The following is a 26,748-nucleotide window of genomic DNA, read 5'->3' as shown; positions in this document are numbered from 1 at the left end:
CACATAACGTTAAGCCATGGCTTGTTTAACAAACTACAAGTTAAATGTGAGTTGTCTTACAGGTGATCAAACAAACTGTGGTTTCCTTCTGCTCTTACCTTGTGCCTTTGTAGCCTGGTGAGTGTCTCTTGGCCAAACAAGCTGTGGTTAAAGGAAGGGCTGCCAAGTTATAACTAAGGGAACCAAAATTCCTAAGTCAACAACAAACCATGGCTTTAACTCATGGTCTTTTGGCAGCAAGTAAACCGTAGTTAAGCTTCTGGGAAGGGTTTGTGCACTAAGCCATAGTTTAGGGTTATGTGAAATCCAGGGTCCTGCTGATTCCAATAGGCATATAAGAACTTTTCCAATTTTTTATTTAAATTCACTTACCAAAGTGCTTGATCTTTTGAGAGTCTCACTTGAAGGAAATGCTCGCAAAATGTTGCTCATTTTAGAGCCAAACTTGGGGATGTGGTACATCCCTACTGCTGTTTAAAGATATGTTTATGTCTGACTTTCTCTTGCAACTACTGGGCACGTGTCAGCAGATAGTTGAGAGATGCAGAACTATGTATTTAGGGCTCCCACGGTAGAGTGATCGCTATTCTCAACATGCTTCTGAACATCGGGCAAGATCAGATATTGAGAACACCTCTCAATGGAATAAAACTGGTGTTCTCTCTTGTATGATAGCCTTATCCTTATTGGCACAAAGTCCTTATCAGCTCTTGATCTCATGAAATCGTCCAGTTCCATTTTAACCCCCATTCAGAAGATCTGGGTTTTACAAGTTGCCTGCTTTTTGTTTTGTTTTGTAGTTCATTCATCTTCCTTCTCATTCTTGGAACTAAGACAATTATAGAACAGTCCCACCCTCTTCCCTCTCTGGTCTTGTGGGCTTGTTTCTTCTGAGTGATACCCTCCAATAGCAAGTCTTTTTTTGGCAGGGTGGGGGGCAAGTACTTTGTGCTAAGGGATATCACACACATTTCATGGGTGAACTTACAAATTCTTTCATGCGAGCTGGCCTTTGCCAATCTGGCAGCCTCCAGATATTTTAGATGACAGTTTCCAGTGCTTATGGGACCTGTAGTCCAAAAGATCTAGTTGGCAACAGCGAGTGTAACTGAGTGTTCTCCATATTTCAGGGAACCAAGACTACCTCACTCCTACTTGGCCCTGAGGAGACCTCCAGAGCAGTTGCCATGATTCTAGGGACACTGATGCTGCTGGGATCATCTCTGGACCACCTTTCCCCATTTAGACTGATATCAAGTAGCCTGAATGATAAAATGTTGATTTGGCTGTGAACAGAGCCTGTGAAATCTTCCTTTCCAGTGGTTACTGACAGGGAGGAAAATGAAACTATTGGAGACAGAGGTTTTTGTTTTTCTGCCAGGGCTATGAGCGGCTCACAAAAAGAGTCTTTAGTTAAGTGATCACTGCCTAAGCACTTGATTCTCGATATCTATGTGTTAATCAGTTTGGTTTGGGATGGAAGGACCAAAACTGTCTAAATGTCTTACACTGAAATATACCTGTTACATTTTTTGTTGTTGTACCACTATCCCTATATTTTGATTTTGCACAGTGTAAATTTGACATGATCATAGATTGCTATGGTTTAGGCTGTATGTACAGTAAAACTATGGGTTGTAAATGTTTGGGGAAATTCCTATGGGAAAAAAGAGAATGCTATGTAGAACAACCTCTAAAAAGGTTTATGTGCATGTCTGAGGTCCTTTTGAAATTTCAGTGTATAAATTTCCTTTTAGCTTACACAAAATAAAAAAGTTACATATGTTAAAAAAAGAAAAAGAGTCTCTTCTGAAGATGCCATAGTTTAAAAATGCCCAGAAATGAAAGATAATGCTGCTGGTGTCCACCCCAAGCCTGCAAAGTTTAAAGCTTCAACTCTAGGAAGAGAAGGGAAGAAAACGAAACAGGAGAGAGAGAGAGAGAGAGAGAGAGAGGGGGGGGGGAGGGAGATGGATTTCTATACAACCTACTCATGGGAGGTACCACAGTCTCACTGCACTGTGCTGTTTCTCTGGGATCTGGCCTGAGGTGGTATGGTAATGCTTGGCCATGTGCAAGATGTGAGAAAGAAAAGATAACTGATGTGGTCAGAGTTGATGCTGCCTTACAGTTGTGTGGTTAGGTAAACAAAGACTTAGGAGGAGGAAGGGCTCACCTTCCCACAATACTCCTTGGCTCACCTGCCTGTTTGAACACCCTGCCCTCTTCAGCTGAGGCTGTGCAGGGTTTCTAGAGGCAGTCTCCAACCAATTTTCCTTATGCAGCCTGCCTCCTACAGCCCCAAGAGGGATTTTAGCACATCGTTTGGAGGGACACCTGAGCCAAGCTGGAGAAAGAAACCTTGGACTTACCGTGGAGGTTCCTTGGTGAATGGAGGGTATCCTGGGCGGGTTACTCCTGCCCCTTGCTCTCATGTAGGGGACCATGTAAATCAGCAAACTTTATTCCTTCTGGTGAGAGGCGCCCTCCCCCATTTGGGGATATAATGAAGCTGCTGTAACTGTCACTCTACAGCTGGAAATAATCTTCAAAACAATAAAACTCCCTGAAGCTCTAACAGAGAAAAAGAGGGCCAGGAAGGGTGTCAACCCCAGGACTCAAGCTGCACTGCACTAAAAGCTCTGTGGCCCAAAAGACCCCCTCCCCCAATTGCCACACAGGTGAGCTTAGCATACCCTCATCAGGTAGGTCCAAAACCCAGATGCCTTGGTCAACAAGATGATGCTTAGGGTGGCTTTTGCCTTTTTTGATTTTTCAAAGCAGCTGTGCTGGAGAAGGCATAGGAAGTAGAATTGTGGATATATTAGGCTAGTTGCTCTTTCTGCTCCTTTCATTAGGAGTCTTGAGGTAACACTGCTCACTTTGTTGCTTGCTGATGATGTGCATGTACAGGCTATTGCCCTGTTTATACACTGACGCTCTATTCTCCTGGACCCAAATCCTCTGCATCTGAACACACCGCTCCAGGATATCCTCTTCCGCTGATAGAGGAAGAAGCATTGGGACTACTGTGAAGGTGTTTTCTCATCAGCTGATGATTCAACATCTTCAGGACGTTCTAGGCATAAAGCAGGTACCCTCTGGCAGAGATGTTCTCAATAGTCATCCTAATTCAAACAGAAGCTAACATAACACTGTGGATGGGCAATCTTGTCTTCCAGGCTTAAGGAGAAATAACTTGTTGGACTAGCTGCCTCCCCAAAAGCTGAAGATGACTCTTGGATGTCTTTGTTACATCCTTCTTCCAATGAAGTTTGAAGGTTCCTTGCTGTCAATGAATGAGCTGTGCCCCCAGAAGGAGCAGGTAGCCTTGGCGGCGTCATGCTGACATAGAGAGTAAGAGGCAAGAGGTGTTTCTCTAGCAACATCATAAAAAAAACCTAATTTATAACATGACACCTCTCAACAAACACAACATGAAATCAAACACAACATGAATGTTAACATCTTACATTAACCACACCACCTTAACTGTTGAGTCAACTGATGAATCCTTTTTGAGAGAAGAAACCTGTCCCTTGGAGAACATGTCAATTCCTAAGAGAGACACAGCTGATTTCTCCTTTTGATCTTATGACTGCTGAGGTCTTCTACTTGTTCTATACTTGCTTGGGAGAATGGTGCTTAGCAGAAGTGGTTTAGCTTCTATTTTGGAACCTCTGGTTTCCTTGCATCAGAATTGGGTACAAGGGGTGAAGGAAGCCATGGGACACCTCACGGGTCATACATTTCCCCCCTCCTTGGACAGAAGGCAAGGTTTCTTTTTATCTTGGTTTCCACCAACACTTCCCCCACAGCTTGCTCTCCAAATGACAGAGTGCTAGAGTCAGGTTGACCTTGGAACCATAAAGTGATCAGCCTCAGAAAGCTTCAGCAAGCCTGTGTGCAACATTTGTTCCCCTGAAGGAAATCACTGGCCACGAGGACAGATGTTCCCCAGAAAAATTAGAGATAGCAAAAGCCTACATGAACTTGGTTGTCTCCCATCCTTGGGAAGAATAGTGCCCAGGAGTGCATCCTCCATTGCTGAGGGCGGGAGTGCTTCCATATGTTTGACAACTCCTTATACACGAAGGGTGAGCACCAATCCCTGTTTATGCTCTTAACTGAAGGCATTGGGGAGAGGAATTATATGGCCAAGACAGGAGGGGATGGGGAATTTCTGGGCTGCAGGCTCTACCACTTGCTCCAGAACCAGACACCACTTTGATCAGAAGAGCCAAAAAAAGGTCATCTGTCTGAAAAAGGGGAGCAGGACTTTCATCCCTGGGTGTTCTTCTCTGTCCAGTAGGAGAGATACCTCAGGGTCATCCCCACCACTGAGGGTCTCCATGTGCAGAGCTGTCAGACTGCTGGGCCATTGATACATGAGTGGTTATACAATCCCTGGATATAGAAAGACCATAATTCATGCTGCACAGCAGCCCTTCTGCCTACTCCTGGGGAGCTGCACTCTACTTATTTTAAAATTATGTATCTTATTTTTTGGGGGAAAGAAACTAAAAGCAACTTACAACAACTATACATCAAATCAAACCCACAAAATGCATTGCACACAAAAATACGAACAACATAGAAAACTAGAACTCCCTAAAACCAAAACCAAAGGCGACATTGAGAAAGAAATGACTGCCATGCTCCAGATGGGTCTGGTGCCAGTGGGCAATGAGTGACTGGAGCTGCCACCCTCTGATCAGGATGCTACATCTTCTAGAATGGGCGTGGGCTGTTGCCTCCGTCGACTCACCTGAGCCTTCCATTGGGCTCTTCCTTAATGTCTTGGCTGTGTATGCCTTTCCCAGTTCTCCCAGCCCTAGCGAGGCCTGGTAGGTATTTTTTCTCCATGTCAGGGATAATATGGGTCAAATGAAAACAAAAATTCTGAGGCATTGTACTAAAAAAACCAACGCATGGTGATTGGGGGGACCTTTGCGCATGTCCTGCCCCCCGCGGAACAGGCAGGACCAGAAGGGCTGCGCATGGGTTCCCCTCTTACCACAAGGGATAAAGTTTGCTGATTCACACTGTTCTGCCAGGAGCAAGTGGGAGATATAACCTGATCCAGTATACACTCTATTCACGGATGGAGAATTTCATGTTGAGATTCTTGATCCTGAAATGTTAAGGCTTGCATTTTTTAAAAAACAGAAGCTTTTGTACCATCCTTGTCTGTGACAATTAAACTCCTGTATTACTCTGCTACTTACACATATTTCTACAAGGGAATTCCGTCACTTTGAACCAGTGTTGTAAGGTTTAATCTCAGCAAAAGTATGACTGTGGATGGGTAAATTTGTTTTATCCATTCAAGGCATGCATTGAGGAAAATAAATAATTATTTCGGCTTACCCACATTATTTGTACAAGAGCTCGACCGTCGAGACTTCCTGTAGAACTCATCTATTGCATCAGTGTAAAAGGAGCCATGCACATTTAATTTGGATAATAAACCTCTTTCTGCTGCTATAGCTAAGATAGCCACTTTTGGCCCCCGTATGTTTCCTGCCCCATAATGTTAAATTGTGAAACTCACCAATAGCAAGTTTTAAACATACGCAGAACTGGCTGCATCACACAAGGGGGCGATCCCAGTTGAGTGAGCTACAGCCTGTTCTGGGTCTTGGCCATCCGTCAGTACCTGTTCACAGTTCTCTAAATCCACATTGATGTCCAAATTAATTAGAAGTTGACATCAAGGAGGGGGCTTGTATATTCAGATAATATTGAGAGCCACTTTTTACTTTTTTCGGTATAAGAGAACAATCTTAGGAAACATAGCCGATTTGGTCACAGATCTAAAAGTGGCGTGGCTGATATCAGACAGTCGGGTTTGCCTTGCTTGTAGCCACTGGCCATTAAAACATACCAATTGGAAGGATTCAACATAGTAGCTTAAAAAGCAAACAAACCTACAACCCTAGTAAAATTATTAACATCATGGCTGCTAACAATGAATTTGATTTGATTTTTTATTTGATCATTTATACTCTGCAAAACAAAACACCACTGCAATCTTACTCAAGACTTAGATCCCACTGAGTTCAATAGGTAGGTGTGTATAAGAATGCAGCCTTAATTGTGTAAAAAGATAAATAAACAGCACATCGCTAATGACAAAGGTCTGAGTGGGCCAAATGGTCCAGAATATCTCTAAATGACAAATAATGGCCTTATGCAGTCAAAATCATCTATCCAAACAGAGCTCTGTCATCACTCAGCATACGGTTCTTCCTTTAGCGATGACTTGTGCCATTCTGTTAAGGGTAGAAGATCATTTCAGTTGCAATTTGAGAATCCTATTACTTCATTTATGTTTGGGTCTCTCTGCCTGAAACTTGTAGTAAACCCAAATTATTGTGCCTTTAAAAAATCACTATCCAGCTTGCCTCACCAGTTCTAGTCACAGAACTGAATAGATTTTACTCAGGTGTTTTGAAACATGGTCTGTCATGCGCCTCACACCCACTTTGTCATGTTTGGCTTAGATAAACCAGTTGTTTGTAACAGCAGTCATGTTTCATAGTTAACAAATGCATGGACTTCCATAATCCGGAGGAGTGTGATACCTGATAGCTGCTTCTTTACGAGAACTGAATCCTTTAGTCCCACCTGGCAAACGCATCCTTTTAACTGTGTCTTCAGTGGCTTGGTCCATTGGCATCCTTCCAAAGATAATTACGTTGTCCAATCTGTTCAGAGTGTCTACCACTTGGGCGGTGTGTGTGTGTGTGTGTGTGTGATCTGATAAATTCAACCTATCTTTCAAGTACAGTGGTGCCTCGCAAGATGAAAAGAATCCGTTCCGCGAGTCTCTTCGTCTTGCGGTTTTTTCGTCTTGCGAAGCAAGCCCATTAGTGGATTAGCGGATTAGCGCTATTAGCGGCTTAGCGGATCAGCTGATAAGCGGCTTAGCGGATCAGCTGATAAGCGGCTTAGCGGCTTAGAAAAAGGGAGGAAAAAGGAAAAAAACCCCGCAGGAACTCGCAAGACATTTTCGTCTTGCGAAGCAAGCCCATAGGAAATTCGTTTTGCGAAGCAACTCAAGAAACGAAAAACCCTTTCGTCTAGCGGGTTTTCCGTCTTGCGAGGCATTCGTCTTGTGGGGCACCACTGTACAGTCAACTTGCAACTTACATTTAACTTGTGTGAATTCAGCACGACGCATTTGGCTGAAAATAATAAATAATAAGGTGGGCATCCAGGGGGTGGAAACTGTTGGCAATCCCAACCACCATTGCACTTGCCTTGGGAGAGCATTTGGAGGTGCAGGGAGAGTATACAGCAGCCTTGGGAGAGTGCATGTGGCCTTGGGAGAGTGTTCAGAGGTGCAGGGAGTTGTGTTTTGACTATATGCAAGTTTGGCAAGTACCAGCCCCAGAACATAACCCCTGTGTAAGTTGAGAGATGAGTGTACCATGGAAGGTAATGACAGTAGTTGATCACATCATACACAAAACACCAGGGAATTATAGTTTCTGTGGCTTCAAAATGTGCTTTTCAGTTCCCCTCCCTTGACATACCGATTAATTTTTTACAGAAGGGACCCCTGACCATTAGGTCCAGTCATGACCGACTCTGGGGTTGCAGCATTCATCTCGCTTTATTGGCTGAGGGAGTCTGGGTCCTGTGGCCAGCAGGACTAAGCTGCTTCTGGCGAACCAGAACAGCACATGGAAATGCCGTTTACCTTCCCACCAGAGCGGTACCTATTTATCTACTTGCACTTTGATGCGCTTTCGAACTCCTAGGTTGGCAGGAGCAGGGACTGAGCAATGGGAGCTCACCCCGTCGCGGGGATTCGAACCGCCAACCTTCTGATTGGCAAGCCCTGGGCTCTGTGGTTTAACCCACAGCGCCACCCGCGTCCCACAATATATAGATACCCCCCCATAAAGACATGTTACCTCTGCTTTCTCGCATATGCTGAAACTGGAATTTGCTGCCAAGGAGTGTGGTGGAGTCTCCTTCTTTGGAGGTCTTTAAGCAGAGGCTTGACAACCATATGTCAGGAGTGCTCTGATGGTGTTTCCTGCTTGGCAGGGGGTTGGACTTGATGGCCCTTGTGGTCTCTTCCAACTCTATGATTCTATGATCACACATTTTGATGTGGTGTTGCACATTATACCTTTCTGCTGGTTTTACTTCAGCAGCTTCCATGTCTTGCCTAACTTTCCTGAACGAAACAGGGAAATCCATCCTCCATCACCCTATGCTGAGTGTGTCCATTGATTTGTTTGTTCCTGCATGTAATGATCCCTTGGCAAAAACTCAGGATTCGGTGCACATCTCTCTAAGGCTATAAAGCACTTGCCTATAATACTTAATAGGGCACATGCTGATGTAGAGCAAAACTCAACCTCCGTGAATGATTGGGCCCATAAGTAAAATCTAAAAAAAATAGAGTTACAGCTTTGGGGTTTGTTTAGCATCTTTTCAGCGATACCCTGCCCTCAATTTTCTCATTATGTTATAGATTTTTTTTCTGGTCAATTTGAACCCCTTTTGCGCAATGTACAATGTATAGCCCCAAACTGAATATTACATGTTTTCTTTTTTAAAAACACTAGGTGTTATAGTAGCAGCTACTCATCACTGATGGTCCCTATGATTAATAATTTTATTAGGGTCATAGGCATCGGGGGAAGCTACTTTGTTTAATCCTTCAAAATGATATTGATCATTCCTTTTGGCCCATAGACTAATCATGAAATACATTATTATTGCTAGCCATCAACTGTCAGAGGTTTATCATTATCATTAAAATTTATATACCTCCCTTCATCCAAAGAGCACAGGGCAGTTCACATAAACGTACAAAATGAGAACCCAAAACACATAATAAAAACAAGAACAAGGGAAAACCAATAACCTCCCTCCCACAAACACATTTAAAGGGACATAGAATGTTAATCAGCCAAAGCACAGTAGTACCGATCAAGTCTACTAGTTATAATATAATACCCTTGCCTGCAATGCTTATCAAATGGGTTCGCTGAGATTAATTGGGCTTGGATGCATGAAAAAAAACCATTCAGTCTAAAAACATACTGGATGGGCTTCAGACTAGTAACACTCTTGCCCACTCCTCTTTTCTACAAGGTCCTTGTGTGGCTAAACCAGGCTTCCTCAACCTCGGCCCTCCATATGTTTTGGGACTACAATTCCCAGCATCCCTGACCACTAGTCCTGCTAGTTAGGGATCGTAGGAGTTGTAGGCCAAAAACATCTGGAGGGCCAAGGTTGAGAAAGCCAGGGATAAACTAATCCATTTCAACTCCTTGGAGGAAGGATTAAATTTGTTATTGCAATCTGTGGCTTCCAACAGGATGAACTCCTTGGCTATTTTTGTAAGGGAGGGAAAAAGCTTTGGAGCAGAGATTTGTTTGGTGTTCAAGTTTGGGGAGCAACAGGGTGGACCTCACAACAGCAACCACATGAGACTAGTTCAGTCAGATACACATCTCCAATGTTGTTTATACCACCAGCTCTCAGAAATGCCTTTGAGAATTTTACACTGAACGACCAAAACGAAGACTGCACCTGAAGGGTAGCCAAACTTTTAAACTGGAAACTCAGAACCTGGTGCCTACCTAAACATTTCCATTTTCATAGACACTTTGGCCTCGACCTTAAAAATATTTTCAGAGATCAGTTACCGTACCAAGACTGAATACCTTACATATGTTGTTTTCTGTAGGGCTTGAGTAAAGAAACATGACATGGTTGTATATTTTTTAAAATATGTCAATGGCATAGTTGTATTTGGTTTGCACACTATTTAGTGTATTGGAAAGTGTGATTTTTGTTTCCATTAGTTTTAATTCTCACACTGTTAACTTGGATAATCCCTCACTATATCTCAAGAGTTCACTGCTTCAGTCGAGTAGGTAGCTTGGCAGGTAGCAAACAGAAGTAAGCAAGAATCAGGGATGATGAGCTTGTCAGGTGTCAGGACCAAGGACAGAGCATGCAGGTCGGATGCAGAGCAAAGGCCAGGAAGAATAGCAAGAAGCTTATGGAGCAGTGAACTACAGCTTCAGGGAGATGTGTGCTATCCATCATTCAGCCCGGACACTGAGGTCCAGCACCAAGGGCCTTCTGGCGGTTCCCTCGCTGCGATAAGCCAAGTTACAGGGAACCAGGCAGAGGGCCTTCTCGGTGGTGGCACCCGCCCTGTGGAACACCCTCCCACCAGATGTCAAAGAGAACAACAACTACCAGACTTTTAGAAGACACCTGAAGGCAGCCCTGTTTAGGGAAGCTTCTAATGTTTAATAGGTTATTGTATTTTAATATTCTGTTGGAAGCCACCCCGAGTGGCTGGGGAAACCCAGCCAGATAGGCAGGGTATAAATAATAAATTAATTATTATTATTATTATTATTATTATTATTATCCTGGCAGAAAATTGAAAGGGCATTGCTCTGAGCAATTTGGGGCTAACGGAAAGTGGTCAGAGATGCAAGAGGATTTATACATGAAATTTGGCAGTTCCTGTGTTGGAGTGCCTTTGCATTGAGTGCCTAGGTCAGAGCCATTCCTGCATTGTTGTGTTGCTGTTTTTCAAAAGCCCAACTAATTATACACAAAACTATATGCAAAATGTATGTATGATATATTTTTATACAAACATCTACATACAATAAATTTGGGCTGGTTACTTTAGGAAACCTGGAATGTATATGCATATTATAATATGAATATGTGAGACTGTTTCATGCTTTTAGCAGAACCAGTAAAAAAACAACTTGCTTTTCAACGAGATTGAAGTGCAAGATGGGAATTAGAAAAAATATATCTGTGTGACATTAAGATTTTCATAAAACTCTACCTTAAAAGTGTTTTCCTTGAAAAGGAAGTTGCCCCTTGAGATGTGGTTTAGTGGTAAAGAAGTTCTGCTGAGCCACTTCAGGGCTTTCAAGCTAGTTAAAAAAACACAATAGATGGTTCTTGATTTCCAGTGTATTTCATGATGTAATATTTTCCAAGGGAAAAGATTATTCTCTAGCAATTTATAATTTATTCCTAAAGCATAGTAAGAAACTGCTCAGATATCATTCAGCAGCTTCAGCTAACTCAGGCAGATTTTTAAAGTCTTAGAAGACTGTGGCCTGCGTTTATTGGAAGGCTGCATGGCAGCAGCTGGATACAGCCAAATGACATTACTTCAGCAAGTATTCCTGCAACTCTGGCTAAGAGGTGTGAGTGTCATTAAAAATAAGAAAGGAGGCAGAAAATGAAAGATGGGAAGAGTGAAATTATTTGTCTTGAAAAGGTGGATGGAGAAAAGGAAGCCAAGATATACAGTGGTACCTTGGAAGTCGAACAGAATCCGTTCCAGAAGTCCGTTCAACTTCCAAAACGTTCGGAAACCAAGGCACAGCTTCTGATTGGCTGCTGGAAGTTCCTACAGCCAACCGGAAGCCACATCGGACGTTCAGGTTCCAAAAAATGTTCGCAAACCAACACTCACTTCTGGGTTTGCAGCACTCAAGAGCCAAAACGTTTGACTCGCAAGGCGTACGGGATCCAAGGTACGACTGTAAAGGCATGCACCCATTCGCTCAATCTTCTGTCAGCCAACACTTACTTGAGCTTCAAAGGCTGCTTCCCCCAGGAACAGCCAACATTTTGTTGTGGGGCCCTGCTTGTGTTTAATAAGTTGACACCATGAGCCGTGGGGCAAGACAGAACTGGCACATTTTCTGATTCTGCTATTGGATTGTGTATAGTTATACCATCAGCTGTGAACCTTACATGACCATTTGATCCGTATGGCAGTGACTGCCATCTCTGACCCCGAGCTAGTTCCAGGGTAACAGAGTGGGCAGGTTGGAGGAGTGAGCATATATTCATTACCTCGGTTGCATAAATGCACTGCTCCATCTGGTCTGGGATGATATAGATGGGGTGGTAGGTGCCTTCTTTGGGGTATCCAGCAGGAGCAATGGACCGGATGGGCTCAGTTTTTTTACTGCGGTAAAGGGAAAAAAGAAGCAAGGGGTGTGTTAAAAACTGGAGGGGGAAGCTTTGTTCCCTCCCAAAATATGTGGGAGCGGGATGGTTAGGGCCATTCATCAGCAAGTGAAAAAGAAGACATTCTGTACAGCTTACTCAACTGGCAATGTATACAAGTCACAGTGCTAAGTGCCTCCTAGTAAGCCTTGATTATGGTGGCAATTTTCAATCCAGAAATTAAAAACTCAGTTCTCATCAAGACCTTATGGCACCTTTGATCACTCTTGCCTGCTTAACCACCTTCATAACACACACCTAGCAGACTCCCTTTACCCACTGAACGAGCATACAGGCCTTGGCTTTATCTTTGCTCCTCATGTTTAAAGTCTGTTATCAGCTCATGGCAAGGGAAGTGTTCTCTTGTTGCTACTCTGGAAAGCAAGGGTGAGGTGAGAATGAGCAATGACGATGCGAGAATAGAAAACAATACAAAAAAGGGGAGTGTTTACATACTCAACTGGTTTGAGAGGGCACATTCATCATGGTCTAGTCTTGTGCCATCAGACAGATTTATTAATATTTATGAACATTTTAAACTCTTCAATATGATAAAATCATAAATAAATAAAAAGCATATATTTTACCAAATCAGATTTCCCAATTGCTTAAATTTGCAGCTGAAAGCTGAGAGTGGTCCAGTGTGCATCAAAACAAGCTGCGAAGCTTTCAACACTATCAACCAGGGTTTCCTTCTGAAGAGGCTGCCTGAGTTGGGTGTATTGCAATGGTTCTTCTCTTACCTAGACAGCTGTTTCCAGATGGAAGTTGTGGGGAATTTCTGTTCAACCCCACTGCATCTTCCCTTCAGGGTTCTGCAAGGTTCCATATTCACTCTCATCCTCTTTGTGAAACCACTAGGGGACAGTGCCCCTGGAAGTGTGGTATTTGGAGTGTGTCATCCTCAATATGCAGATGACATACCGCTTTATTTCTCCTCCTTCTGGAGCCCTGTGAGGCTGTGGGTAGAGGTAGCTCAAGCCATCTTGCCGCCTGAGGTTAAGGACCATATGGCTCCACCATCTCCATTCCATAGCTTGGTTCAACACTGCCAGCAGCAACACATGACATTCTCATGGCAGCTGTGAAGCTCCTCTGGCCTCCAGGCCCAATTCGGCTTGCATGTCGCCTGTGGATTTTCCCTAAACCACAACCACCTGTCCAAAACCTGATGTCGTGTGACTGGAATCACCTGCTGGCATGATCTGTGTGCTAAGATCAGCAGGGGAGGTTGTTCTGTTGCCAGAAGTTCTGTTACCTTTTAGTAGACCTCCAAACACTCCTTCTAATAGTCCTACTTTTTTCAAAAGTCCCATTCTACCAGCTACTCCGTGACTGAAGAGATTATCCACGGGATGACCTCATTTTACATACACAGTGAACACAAATTGTTCCTCTTTGTGAAACCTCCAATACGGTGTAGAATAACCCCTACACTTCAAAAAACAAACACCATGGACTTTGCATTCATGGGTCTCCTGTAATCAGGGCTTTTCCCAGCCAGATTGCAGAATAAATTTTATTTATACCCAGCCTTCCCCAGCCAGAGCTGGGCTCAGGGCAGCTAACACCAATAAAATCACAGTAAAAACGTAATAGGGGGAAAGGGGGGGGGAGGAAAAAAACTCCAATTTAAAATACAGGTTAAAATGCAATTTAAAATGCTGCCTCTTTTTAAAGAAGCTGATAAATCAAGACCATAAGGGGAGGGAAACAGAAGGGTCAGACAGAGTCCAAACCAAAGGCCAGGCAGAACAGCTCTGTCTTGCAGGCCCTGCAGAAAGATGTCAAGTCCCGCAGGTCCCTGGTCTCTTGTGACAGAGCGTCCCACCAAGTCAGGGCCAGTACTGAAAAGGCCCTGGCCTTAGTTGAAACCAATTTAACCTCCTTGAGGCTCGGGACCTCCCAAATGTTGTCATTTGTGGACCTTAAGGTCCTTCGCAGTGCATACCAGGAGAGATGGTCTATTTTTTATAGAAAAACAGCATTGCCACGACTAATTGGAAACACAAAATTTACCCCTTGGTATCCACTCTTGGGAACAGAACATTTTAGAGCTAGTTATCTGACCAAACTCTCCCCAGCTTCCTTAATAAATGCCTTTATTGTGTTGCATTTACATGTGATGCCCGTTGTGGTCTTGGATGGCCTCCACAAGAAGGTCCTGTACACAGACACACTTTGTATTTGTGGTCAACCTCAGGTGGAATACATCACTGATTATCTGTTAGCCTGCCCATTATATAGAGACTCAAGAGATTTCTTTCTGAAACCTTTGTTCACAAAAGCAAACAGGTACACCCCAGCAGAAATGGTCCTGTTTCTTTTGAGTGACAATAATAGCTTTGTAACACTGAGAATGGCGTTCTATACACTGGCTCCAAAAACAAAGAAAACCCAATCTTCCTCCATGTGACAGCCCTGAAGATATTTGAAGATCTGTTAATTTCAGTGGGTATACTCAGAGAACTTAGTTGGAGACAAGCCATAATTTCTACCATCAAATACATGATGAGGAACAGAGTAGCCATTGAGAATACAATATCTGGCAATTTTGGCTGATTTAAATCATCGAGGGGGAAAACTATTTTGAATTATTGGCCTCACTTTTAATTATTTCATCTATTATTTGTTTTTTGTTTTTTTAAATAATATTTATTGAGCATTTTCAAATATAACAAAAAAGAAAAATGAAAAAATAGAACATCCATTCTATAACCTTATTTTCATTAACATTTTTCCAGGACTTCCCCACCCCACCCCCTCTTATATTCCAATTCCTTCAAATAAATTCAACAAGTTCTTACCCCAAGTTTTAAACTTATTACAATTAACCCAATGTTAAGAATGTTTTTCCCTCCCCTAAAATCGACCCCGCTCCCTTCCACGAGTTCCCCACTTTAATATGCAGAACAGATTAAAATAAAAGAAAATAGAAAAAAGAATAAAGTATAATTTAACACCCTTTGGATTCCAAATTTCCCTCCCCCCTTTCCCGGTTGCGTTCCCCAATGTCCATCAATGCCTGTTGTCATCCTGGAGATCCCACATCTAGGCCGAAATCCTTCAGAGATCCACTTTGCCGTCTTTTTAAATAGTCTTTGCCGTCTTTTTGATCATCTTTAGTTTCGAGCGTCCAGTCTTGGAAGAAGCTCTATCTCAAAAAGGTCCATTTTTTTGTCCAATTCTTATTGTTCATGTTATTCTTATTATTCTCTCTCCTCATTTTTCTCTAGTTTCTTTTCCTGCTCTCCTGCAAAAATGTTCCAATTCCAAAAGCTTCTAAAATCTCCTACAGAGGCTTTGTTATTCAGGAACAAAACTTTACGTCAAGTTCCTTCCATTCTTCAATAGATAAGTCTATTGTCTCCTTTAGTGTAGAGACCTCTGTAGACAAAATAGTGTTCCATTTCTGCAGTTTCCCAGGAGTTAAAAAATCCAGTTCAAATTCCATGACAGCAGTACTTGTAATGTCCCACAGCCCCTCTAGGGGGATTATAGTTACTCAGTTTCCTTCCAGATCCACCCAACAGTCAAAGTAACTTGTTATTCCTTATTTTAAACAATTTATATCTAATTTGTAACAAATGTAACCGGCAAAGTCCTCCTAACAAAGTTCTCTTTTTACTCTTCAGCTTTGACAGCTCCTTTGACAGCTGTCAAAGCCTCTGTTTCTCCTCTCCTGGCGCTCTCGCGGATCGCTCCCGGTCCCGGGGGGGGGGGTTGCTTTTTAGCTCACATTCTACTTTTCTCCTCCAGCCCAGTCTTATAATTTTCCATCGTGAAATTAATAGCTTTATCAAACTTAGGTAGCACTCGATCTTAGTTGTTAAATCCTTTGCTTTAAATCCTCTACAACAGGGGGGAGGCTGACTTCCTTTTTGCACCTCCCCCGCTCGCTCCTAATTTAAAATTTAAAGTTTTTTCCTTTTTTAAGTCCAGTTTCCAATTACTCACGGGTTATTCTTTTAATCTGAATTTTCAATGGAAGAAGTCAGCGCTCTCCGCCAAATGGCATGCGGCTTCGCTCGGCAGGGGAAGCGGAGGACTCATAGCACCCCCCCGGCACCCGCTCCGCAGCCTTTAAAAAGGCTCTTTCGCGGGCTGGGGGGGGCGCAAACGGTGCCCGCCGAGTCACCATGCCCATGGGTTTCAGCGCCCATGGTTTTTGAGAGTCCCCGCGACGCCGACGCGGTAGAACCCAGCCCCTGCCGAGCAGGCTCCCTCCGGAGCTCGGAGGGAGTCCGCCATTTGGCGATGGCGCCAACCCGGAAGTCCTTATTTCATCTATTATTTGAGTTACCAAAGTGTATTATAATTAGTAGCTATAACCATATAACCATATTCATTCATAATTATACTACCGACTCTAATTGCAGAGAACATGCCGTCCCTAAGCATAAATAAGGTCGCATAGATGGAATACTGGATGATGGCTGTGGTAATTTGCCACTGTGGCCTTCAGTATCAAGCAGTTATATAAACTACAGGTTTGTATAAAATGACAAGACTAAAATGTGGTGTGATTTTTTACAGTTCTTTCTTTATGAGAAAAAGCTGCCCAATTATATAGTCTTTTATAAGTTACTTAGAGTGTCATAAATTCAGTTGATAGATGTCTACATAAAATTCAGATTTCATTTCAAACCAGGTTCTTTTTAAAGAGAAAATGGCAGCTGAAACCCCAAAATTTTCATTAAAATTCAATTTTTAATATATTTAAACACCCAATTTATCATCCTGATATTTGACTACTCCTGTAGAGTGTCAAGAAACAGGGAAAGGGAGATAACAGCAACAGTTAAAAGGTTGCTGAACTACAACTTTCAACAGCCCCAGCAAACATGGCCAGTGATGATGGGAGTTGCACTTCAGAAACATCTGGAAGCCCAAAGGTCTCCCAATCCTGTGTTAGATCATGCGATGGTTGCCAAACCATCTTGTACTGCCCTAGAAAGCTTTCTGCTCTGCTGCTAATATTTAAAGTTTTGTTACCTTGCTAGTTGGTCTACAAGATGATACGCAATTGACACATGAGACACTTAAAAGCACATCTGAGCTTGTCGTCAATTTTGGGTCTCTGGTGACTGCTGTTAATGGGGGAGAGAAAACTGAAGATAATGCAATTGTCCGTTCTAGATGATGTCAGCTTCACACTCACATTTTAGAATGTCAAAACAAAATAAAAAAATTCCTTCCAGTAGCACCTTCTTCACCTGAAGAAGTGTGCATGCACACGAAAGCTCATACCAAGAACTAACTTAGTTGGTCTTTAAGGTGCTACTGGAAGGAATTTTTTTTATTTTGTTTTGACTATGGCAGACCAACACGGCTACCTATCTGTATTTTAGAATGTAACAGCAAGGAGCAATTTAGCCTCTCTGTGAAAATAATTCCCCTAAATATGTTTCGCAATACATACCACAAAATGAATTGGAATTCAATACAAATTACTTTCCTGAGCTTTCCAGGGCTAAATCTAGTAATAACGCCAGAACAGAAGCTCAGTTGGACATACTGGACAAAATGCAAAGAGCTGCGTAGCTCATTCCATAAACTAAAGCGGCCTTTGGACACGTGCTCCTCCATCAGGAAAGTAAGGAATTAAGAAGTGTCTCGCAGGGACACATCAAGATGGGTTCATATTCTAGCCCATCCTTCTGTTTCCAGAAGGGGCCAGGCAGATACCTCCAGGAAACTCCCAAATAAAGCACATCCTTGTCCTCAGTATCTGGTGCTTAGACATAAGCTGCCTCTGGGCATGGGTGCTTCATTTAGCTATCATGATTAGTAGCAATTAAGACACCTTTTCTCAACATGATCAGCCATGTCTGCTCCACGTGTAGAGAAATCTCTTCAGAGCTTGTTTATGAAACAGCTGACTCAAAAATGCTATTACTGCTAGATGGGTCACATTACTGCAAAGGCACAACTGATTTAAGAAGAATGGGAGGTGGAAACAAGAAGAATTACCGGCGAAAGAAGAGTGGCAAATGAAATTAATGGACTATGCAGAATTAGACAAATTGACAAGACGGATTCGAAACCTGCGGGACCAGAGATTCTTAGAGGACTGGAGTAAATATTTGAACTATCTGAAAAGCAATTGTAATAAACAGATTACGCCAGCAGGACTGCAAGAAGTTTTGTAAGGAGGATTATGCGAAATATTGCAAGGAAGATTATGAAGAGAATATCAGTTAAGGATAATTAAAAGTAATAGAGAAATTAAGAAATGCAGATTAAGTGATAAAGAATGGAAAGTCTTCAGAGATAGTTGACGGAAGTCTAAAAAATGTATAAGAAAAATATATGTTAAATGACTGTTGGAAATGATATGTGTGTATGTGTGTGTGTGTGTGTGTGTGTATATATATATATATATATATATATATATATATATATATATATGTATGTGTGTGTGTGTGTGTGTGTGTATATATATATATATATATATGCAGGTTTTGGTGTCCTCGGGTGTCTTCCCGTGTAAAAGTTGGGGTGTCTAGGCGACGTTTCGACGAGGTCTCACTCGTCATCTTCAGGCTGGTGCTTTCGGCTTCTTGTTACTGGAACAGAGCAGGATCTCAGTGTTTGAGTTCCTATAAATACTGTAGAGGGGGTGTGGTGTATAGCCTCCAATGTTCTGGGCAGAGAGGAAGTTCCCAGGCTAGTGTGCCTTTTCTTCTTTTGTTCCTTAATTACTTGAGAGATATCTTGAGTGATTTCTTGAGTGATATCCTGAGTACCACTTAGGTGGGTCATTAGGTGTGGATTAGTTGTTAAAGTCTTTGTGTCTTGACCTCTTGAACTTTGTGAAGAGTTTTCCTGAGAAGATGGCTGTACTGTACTTAGTTGTGCTCTGGCTTGGCTTCGTGTATAGGGGCGAGCTGTGGTTTTGTGGCTTGTGTCAGCCAGATCTGTGTAGGGATTGCAGGGGGGTGCAGCATCCGGAGGTGCCACCATGGATTGGCTACTGGATGGTGTCTGTAATTCATCTGTGGAGAGGGTCTGGGTTTGGGTCTGGTGTGGTTGATTGGTGTTGGCGTTCTGTGTGCCTCTGGATCTGGTGTCAGTTTTTGTGGGGAGGGCTAATTTCCAGATGTCTGGCAAGCGGGATGTGTCGTCACGCTTGTTCATGTTGTGAGGGTGTTTCTCTATCTCGATGGCTTCCATGATTATTCTCTTGTGGTGATGTTCCGTGTTAAAGAGCAATTTGGAATCTGCAAAATTAATTTCGTGTCCTGTTTCTTTCATGTGTTGGAAAAGAGAGGAAGTTTTTTCTTCTTTTTTGACGGCATTCTTGTGTTCTGCGATACGTGCATTTATTCGTCTGTTTGTTTGTCCAATGTACGTGGCTGGGCAGACTTTGCAGGGTATTTCATAGATCCCTTGGTTTTCCAACTGGATTTTATCCTTGGGGTTTCTGAGGATATTGGCTATTTTTTGGTTGGTGCAAAAGGCTGTTTTGATATTGTGTTTATGGAGGATTTTGCTAATTTTATCTGTAGTGCCCTTGATATAAGGAAGGAGGGCCATGCCATTGTTTTCTTCTGTGTCTTGGTTTTTATCTCCAGAACCAAACGCCTGGCTGACAAAGACCACTTGACAACTGAGTTACAGAATCTCTCAAACGTGTTAATTGCCAATGGATACCAGCAAAACAGGATTACGAAGCTAATCCAAAAGGAAACACCCCCCAAAAACCAAGACACAGAAGAAAACAATGGCATGGCCCTCCTTCCTTATATCAAGGGCACTACAGATAAAATTAGCAAAATCCTCCATAAACACAATATCAAAACAGCCTTTTGCACCAACCAAAAAATAGCCAATATCCTCAGAAACCCCAAGGATAAAATCCAGTTGGAAAACCAAGGGATCTATGAAATACCCTGCAAAGTCTGCCCAGCCACGTACATTGGACAAACAAACAGACGAATAAATGCACGTATCGCAGAACACAAGAATGCCGTCAAAAAAGAAGAAAAAACTTCCTCTCTTTTCCAACACATGAAAGAAACAGGACACGAAATTAATTTTGCAGATTCCAAATTGCTCTTTAACACGGAACATCACCACAAGAGAATAATCATGGAAGCCATCGAGATAGAGAAACACCCTCACAACATGAACAAGCGTGACGACACATCCCGCTTGCCAGACATCTGGAAATTAGCCCTCCCCACAAAAACTGACACCAGATCCAGAGGCACACAGAACGCCAACACCAATCAACCACACCAGACCCAAACCCAGACCCTCTCCACAGATGAATTACAGACACCATCCAGTAGCCAATCCATGGTGGCACCTCCGGATGCTGCACCCCCCTGCAATCCCTACACAGATCTGGCTGACACAAGCCACAAAACCACAGCTCGCCCCTATACACGAAGCCAAGCCAGAGCACAACTAAGTACAGTACAGCCATCTTCTCAGGAAAACTCTTCACAAAGTTCAAGAGGTCAAGACACAAAGACTTTAACAACTAATCCACACCTAATGACCCACCTAAGTGGTACTCAGGATATCACTCAAGAAATCACTCAAGATATCTCTCAAGTAATTAAGGAACAAAAGAAGAAAAGGCACACTAGCCTGGGAACTTCCTCTCTGCCCAGAACATTGGAGGCTATACACCACACCCCCTCTACAGTATTTATAGGAACTCAAACACTGAGATCCTGCTCTGTTCCAGTAACAAGAAGCCGAAAGCACCAGCCTGAAGATGACGAGTGAGACCTCGTCGAAACGTCGCCTAGACACCCCAACTTTTACACGGGAAGACACCCGAGGACACCAAAACCTGCATATATATATATATATATATGAGAAGAATGGGAGGAATATACACATAGAACATTCTGCATTTGAATCCAAATGGATTTAGGAAGGAAGCACTGTGGAGGAAAAGGATATTGGAAGTATCTGAGGACTCGATCATTTCTACTGGGAAGGAGGGTGAGGGAATACCACATACATTTGCTATTCCAATATAGCAACATGGATTTTTGAGTTTCAGAAACAGGACTGCAACAGCAGAAGGGAGAAAGAACCTGTAGGAGCCTCCACCCCTTGGGATGTCCCTCTTCCTTTCCCCAAATTTTCAGTTTTCATTTTATTTCTCCTTCCTTGCATGACTGTTGTGGACGCTTCAGCGTTCCAATTTTGCAATTGGTTAGCCCTTAAGTAACTGAAATGGTTCAAAAGGGGTCCCTGCTGTCAACATTGCAGTTTCTTAATGCTTAGCAAATAGGTGTCTTACTTTGGTTCAGAAGGGATCCCTGCTGTCACAATTTCTACCAGTTAGTTTCCAGGCCCAATTCAAAGTGCTGGTTTTGACCTATAAAGCCTTAAATTGCTCAGGACTGCCGTACCTCAAAGACCGCCTCTCTTTATATGAACCCACTCCAGACCCTGAGAAGTCTGGAGGGTGGCAACGTGAGAATGGGCATTTTCTGGAATGGCTCCCTGCTTGTTCTGTCGCCACAGAGGTTCAATTAGCGCCGGCCAATGCACCAATAAATGTAGCCTTATTGGAGTTCACCAATTGGGTCTGCGTTGCTCCCAGACAGGAGGAAGGAAGTCAAATGACACCAAGGGCTGGTTCAGAGAAAGAGTTCTTTATTTCTGCTCTCCGGAACAGCAGAAAGGCACTTGCGTGGTCAGTCCACAGCAAGTCCAAAGAAATGAGAAATTTCATCAGTACATATATCCTCCAGGCACCCTCTCCCCCCTTCCCCAGGAATCCAGCCACGTCAGCCTATCCACACAGGTTGACATCACAGATGTTCCTGCTCTGGCACTCTTAACCATAAAAGGGATTTCCTTCCCGCACTCCTGACCATAAAAGGATATTCCTGTTCCTACTCTTACCTTGGAGCCAGAGGTCACCATTTCCGAGAACACACTTTGGCGTTGTTCCCAGACTTGGGTCTGTGCGTCTTTGTGGTCAGAACATAAGATAAGGCACAGACGTGTTTTCTCTGTTCTACTGGTACAGTCAGGGTCATCCTTGACATCACAAACTGATAAAGGAGAGAGCTGTGTTCTTCTTATGCATTTGCTCAACGCCTCAAGTTTATGCATTTTAGCTAAGGAAAAATAGGGATTTGGGTGCAGTTTAAAACTGCCTGCATAGTCAGTTTTGGGTTTGGGAAACCCATTCCTTCGATTATACACCTTTAGGCATCAGGCGAAGATGCTCCTCTTTAACCAGGCCTTTGGCTGATCGAAATCCAATGGCCTGTTTAATGCATTGTGGAAGGGTGGATTATTAGTTTGTTTTTGTTCTTATTTTTACGATGTGATTTGTGATTTTTATATTGTAATTTTAAGTTGTGAACTGCCCTGAGATCCATGGGTATAGATAGGGTAGTATACAAATTTAAATTATAATTGTAATAATAATTGTTGAAGGAACAAGAAGCCCCGACAATAATGGACTGGCATTACAAGCTACAAGAATGTGCTGAAATGGTGCAGTTAACAAATACCCTGAGAGGCAATTCAAAACAAAAACTTATGGAAAAGTGGGATAGATATAAAACATATGTTCAAAAATACAGTAAAGGTTCACTATCTATGCTAGCATTTGATTGACGTTGGAGTGAGAATGAGTCGAGAAATAAGACTAAGAGCACATACTGATATAGGAATGTATTAGATAAAATGTAAAGAAATATACAATAATAAGAGTACATTCATTTGTAAAAAAGGAATATACAACGGGATAGACAGGAAGTCTAGTGTGTTGTTATGTATATGATATTTTGGGGGGGAATTGTTTTTGTTTTTTCTCCTTTTTTTGTTTCATTTTCTTTCTAGGTATATAAACTTTGTATATAATTTTTGTATACATATTGGAAATTATACTATAGTAAGTGCTGTAATCTTGCCAACAAAGGTCTGTATAGTTCAAGCTATGGTTTTCCCAGTAGTGATGTATGGAAGTGAGAGCTGGACCATAAAGAAGGCTGATCGCCAAAGAATGGATGCTTTTGAATTCTGGTGCTGGAGGAGACTCTTGAGAGTCCCATGGACTGCAAGAAGATCCAACCTCTCCATTCTGAAGGAAATCAGCCCTGAGTGCTCACTGGAAGGACAGATCCTGAAGCTGAGGCACCAAGACTTTGGCCACCTCATGAGAAGAGAAGACTCCCTGGAAAAGACCCTGATGTTGGGAAAGAGTGAGGGCACAAGGAGAAGGGGACGACAGAGGACGAGATGGTGGGACAGTGTTCTCGAAGCTACCAGCATGAGTTTGACGAAACTGCGGGAGGCAGTGGAAGACTGGAGTGCCTGGCGTGCTCTGGTCCAGGGGGACATGAAGAGTCGGACACGACTAAACGACTAAACAACAACAAGTGCTGTAATGTAACATGACAATGTTTACCGATAAGAGTGTTAACAAATAAATAAAATGCAAATTCAAAAAAATAAAAATGAATTATAATTGTAATAATTCTAATACTAGGTCACAGGGATGCTCTGAGGATAACACAGGGAAAAGGAGACCAATGAATGCCACCCTAAGTGGAAAGATAGAATGGATGTAAACAAATAAAAAAGTCTGTCTCCAGCCTGCCTGCCCCCAATTATGAATTGGGGCAGGGGACAGGTTTGGAATGAGGAAAAAAGCCTAACCTAAAAAACAAAGAAGAAAAGACTCTAGGACATAAACAGGTTATTCATGCCTATAAACACTGGACTTTACATGTGGGTCCTCATCAAATCCAGTGTGTTGTTGTCTGCTAAGACAAGCTTGTCCAGGTAGGGCGTGCAGGCAGGGTGTATATCCATGACCCTGTCCTAAATATAGGCTCTGCACACTGAGTTCACATTTGAGCCATTCTCTGCACTATCCTGCTGGACACAGTGTTCCAGGTGTGGCCTGACCAAGGCAGAATAGAGTGGTACTATTACTTCCCTTGATCGGGACACTAGACTTCTGTTGATGAATCCTAGAATAGCACCAGCTATTAGTTGCTGCTGCATCACACTGTTGGCTCATGTTCAGCTTGTGGGCCACTAAAACCTCTAGATCCTTTTCACATGTACTACTAGTAATCCAGGTATCCCCCATCTTATATTTGTGGATCTGGTTCTTCTTGCCTAAATGTAGAACCTTACATTGGAGGAGTTTGGATTTGATATCCCGCTTTATCACTACCCTAAGGAGTCTCAAAGCGGCTCACAACCTCCTTTCCCTTCCTCCCCCACAACAAACACTCTGTGAGGTGAGTGGGGCTGAGAGACTTCAGAGAAGGGTGACTGGCCCAAGGTCACCCAGCAGCTGCATGTGGAGGAGCAGAGACGCGAACCCGGTTCCCCAGATTACGAGACTACCGCTCTTAACCACTACACCACACTGACTCTCACATTGGTCCCTACTGTAACTCATTTTGTTAGTTTGAGCCCAGTTCACCAATCTGTTAAGGTCATTTTGAATCCTAATTCTGCCAAATTAACTACCCCTCTGAGTTTAGTGTTACCTGCAAATTTGATGGGCACCCCAAATGATGATGATGATGATGATGATGATGATGATGATGGGGCAGACTCTCCTTCCTTGGAGGTTCTTAAGCTGAGGTTGGGTGCCCATCTGTCAGGGATGCTTGAGCTGAGATTCCTGCATTGCAAAGGGGTTGGACTAGATGACCCTCAGAGTCAATTTCCAACACTACAGTTCTAGGATTCTCCATGCTAAGCCTGCCTTGTCTGGCCAGGCTTGGGACTGGGTTGCTACCATGACAACCATAGACTGTCTCAGTACATCACTGATTCAGGTCATACTCTTGATGTCACCTTTGTAGTAAATAAGGGTGGGAGCGAACCAATAGTTGGGGAAGTGTTTGTTTCCCCATTATCATGGATGAATAATTCCTTTGTCAGATTTGGATTGGCAGTGACAGATCCGCCCAGCAGCAGTGGGAACTGCTAATTATGATGGTCTGCCTTAGAAGGCTTCTAGGTGTCACAGCTAAAATGGCCGCTGTTTCTGGGTCAGCATGACTGAGCGGTCTGCACCAAGTTATATATATAAGTGAGAAATGTTAGTTTGTGCTGAGGCTGGTGTTTGGGTTGGTTGGTTGGTTAGTGCTGGTGTGTATAGTTATGCAGCCGTGTTTTGCACAAAGACTTTTAAGAATAAAACTCTGCAGGGATATTCTCGTGGACTCTTTTGTGCAGACAAGGGTCCGAGGACCAGGCTGAGGAGACAAAGGGAGGTCAGAACCCTTTCCTTCTTCTTTTTGCTTTTTACAAACACTGACAATAGGATCTGGGAGGTTCTTGCTGGCTCTTGGGCAATTTTCAGCAGACATGGATGGTGTGACACTTATTTATTATTCAGTCAGTCATTTAACTTATACACCGCCCTATACCCAAAGGTATAGGTTCACAACAAGACCATAACATCTAAAATCAAACCAAAAGCAATAACCCAATAACTCTCCCCCCCCCCCCAGCCACATTTTAAAAGGCTGTTGGATCAACCAAAGGCCTGGTTAAAAAGGAATGTTTTTGCCTGGCACCTAAAGGTGTGTAATGAATTTTTATTTATTGAATTTGTATACCGCCCTATACCTGCTGGTCTCATGGCAGTTAACAGAATAAAATCAAAATATAAAACCGCAAAATACATAAAATAAAAACAACCCAATACCCCACCCCCTCAAAAAAAAAAAAAAATCCCAACATTTTAAAAGGGCATAGGATATCAATAAAATCAACCAAAGGCCTGATTAAAAAGGAATGTTTTTGCCTGGCGCCTAAAGGTGTATAATAAAGGCGCCAGGCAAACTTCCCTGGGGAGCCACTGCAGAGAAGGCCCTGTTCTTGTGTTGCCACCCTCCGGACCTCTGAGGAGGAGGCACACGAAGGAGGGCCTCAGAAGATGATCTCAGGGTCCAGGTAGGTTTTATGGAAAGAGGCGGTCCTTGGGTATTGTGGTCCTGAGCCGTTTCAGGCTTATAGGTAAAAAGCAGTGCTTTGTATTGGGCCTGGAAACTAACTGGTAGCCAGTGCGGTCAGACCAGGATCGGTGCAATATGCTCAAACCATCTTGCTCCGGTGAGCAACCTGGCCTCTGAATTCTGCACCAGCTGAAGTTTCGAACCATCTTCAGAAGCAGCCCTACATAGAACGCATTGCAGTAATCTAACCTTGAAGCATGGTCTAACCAGAGCATGGACAACAGTAGTTAAGTTATCCCTGTCCAGATAGGGGCATAGCTGGGCCACCAGCCGAAGCTGATGGAAGACATTCTGGGCCACTGAGCCCACCTGAGCCTCGAGTGACAGCAAAGGATCCAGGAGGACCCCCCAAGCTATGATCCTGCTGCTTCAGAGGAAGTGTAACCCCATCAAGAACAGGCAATCTCCCACCCATCCGATCCAGGGAACCACCCGCTAACAGTGCCCCAGTTTTATCCGGATTGAGCTTCAGTTTGTTGGCTCTCATCCAGCCCATTTCCGAGGCAAGACACTGGTCCAGCACTTCCACTGCCTCACCCGCAGATGTAAAGGAGAAACAGAGCTGGGCGTCATCAGCATACTGCTGACAACGTACTCCAAATCTTTGGACAACCCCACCCAGCAGTTTCATGTAGATGTTAAACAACATAGGGGACAGGATTGAGCCCTGCAGAACTCTCTGGGAACAACCATCCAAGTCGGACTGTAACCACCACAAAGCGGTACCAACCAC

The 26,748-nt window shown here is 43.2% G+C and overlaps 1 protein-coding gene across 2 annotated transcripts in view; it reads right to left on the bottom strand.

Moving 5' to 3' along the window:
- The window catches only part of DLL3 (delta like canonical Notch ligand 3), a 180,230-nt gene that overhangs the window by 6,640 nt on the left and 146,842 nt on the right, over positions 1-26,748 (bottom strand). For both annotated transcript variants that reach the window (XM_081869022.1, XM_081869023.1), the window contains one exon: positions 11,881-11,995. In XM_081869022.1, coding sequence (XP_081725148.1) covers positions 11,881-11,995 — 115 coding nt within the window. The remainder of the gene's footprint in view (positions 1-11,880; positions 11,996-26,748) is intronic.

This window comes from Podarcis erhardii (assembly GCF_964252035.2).
Source record: "Podarcis erhardii genome assembly, chromosome: 7".
NCBI classification, from domain to species: Eukaryota; Metazoa; Chordata; class Lepidosauria; order Squamata; family Lacertidae; genus Podarcis; species Podarcis erhardii.
The sequence above is the reverse complement of the archived record's forward strand: the minus strand, read 5'-3'. Positions and strand labels throughout refer to the sequence as shown.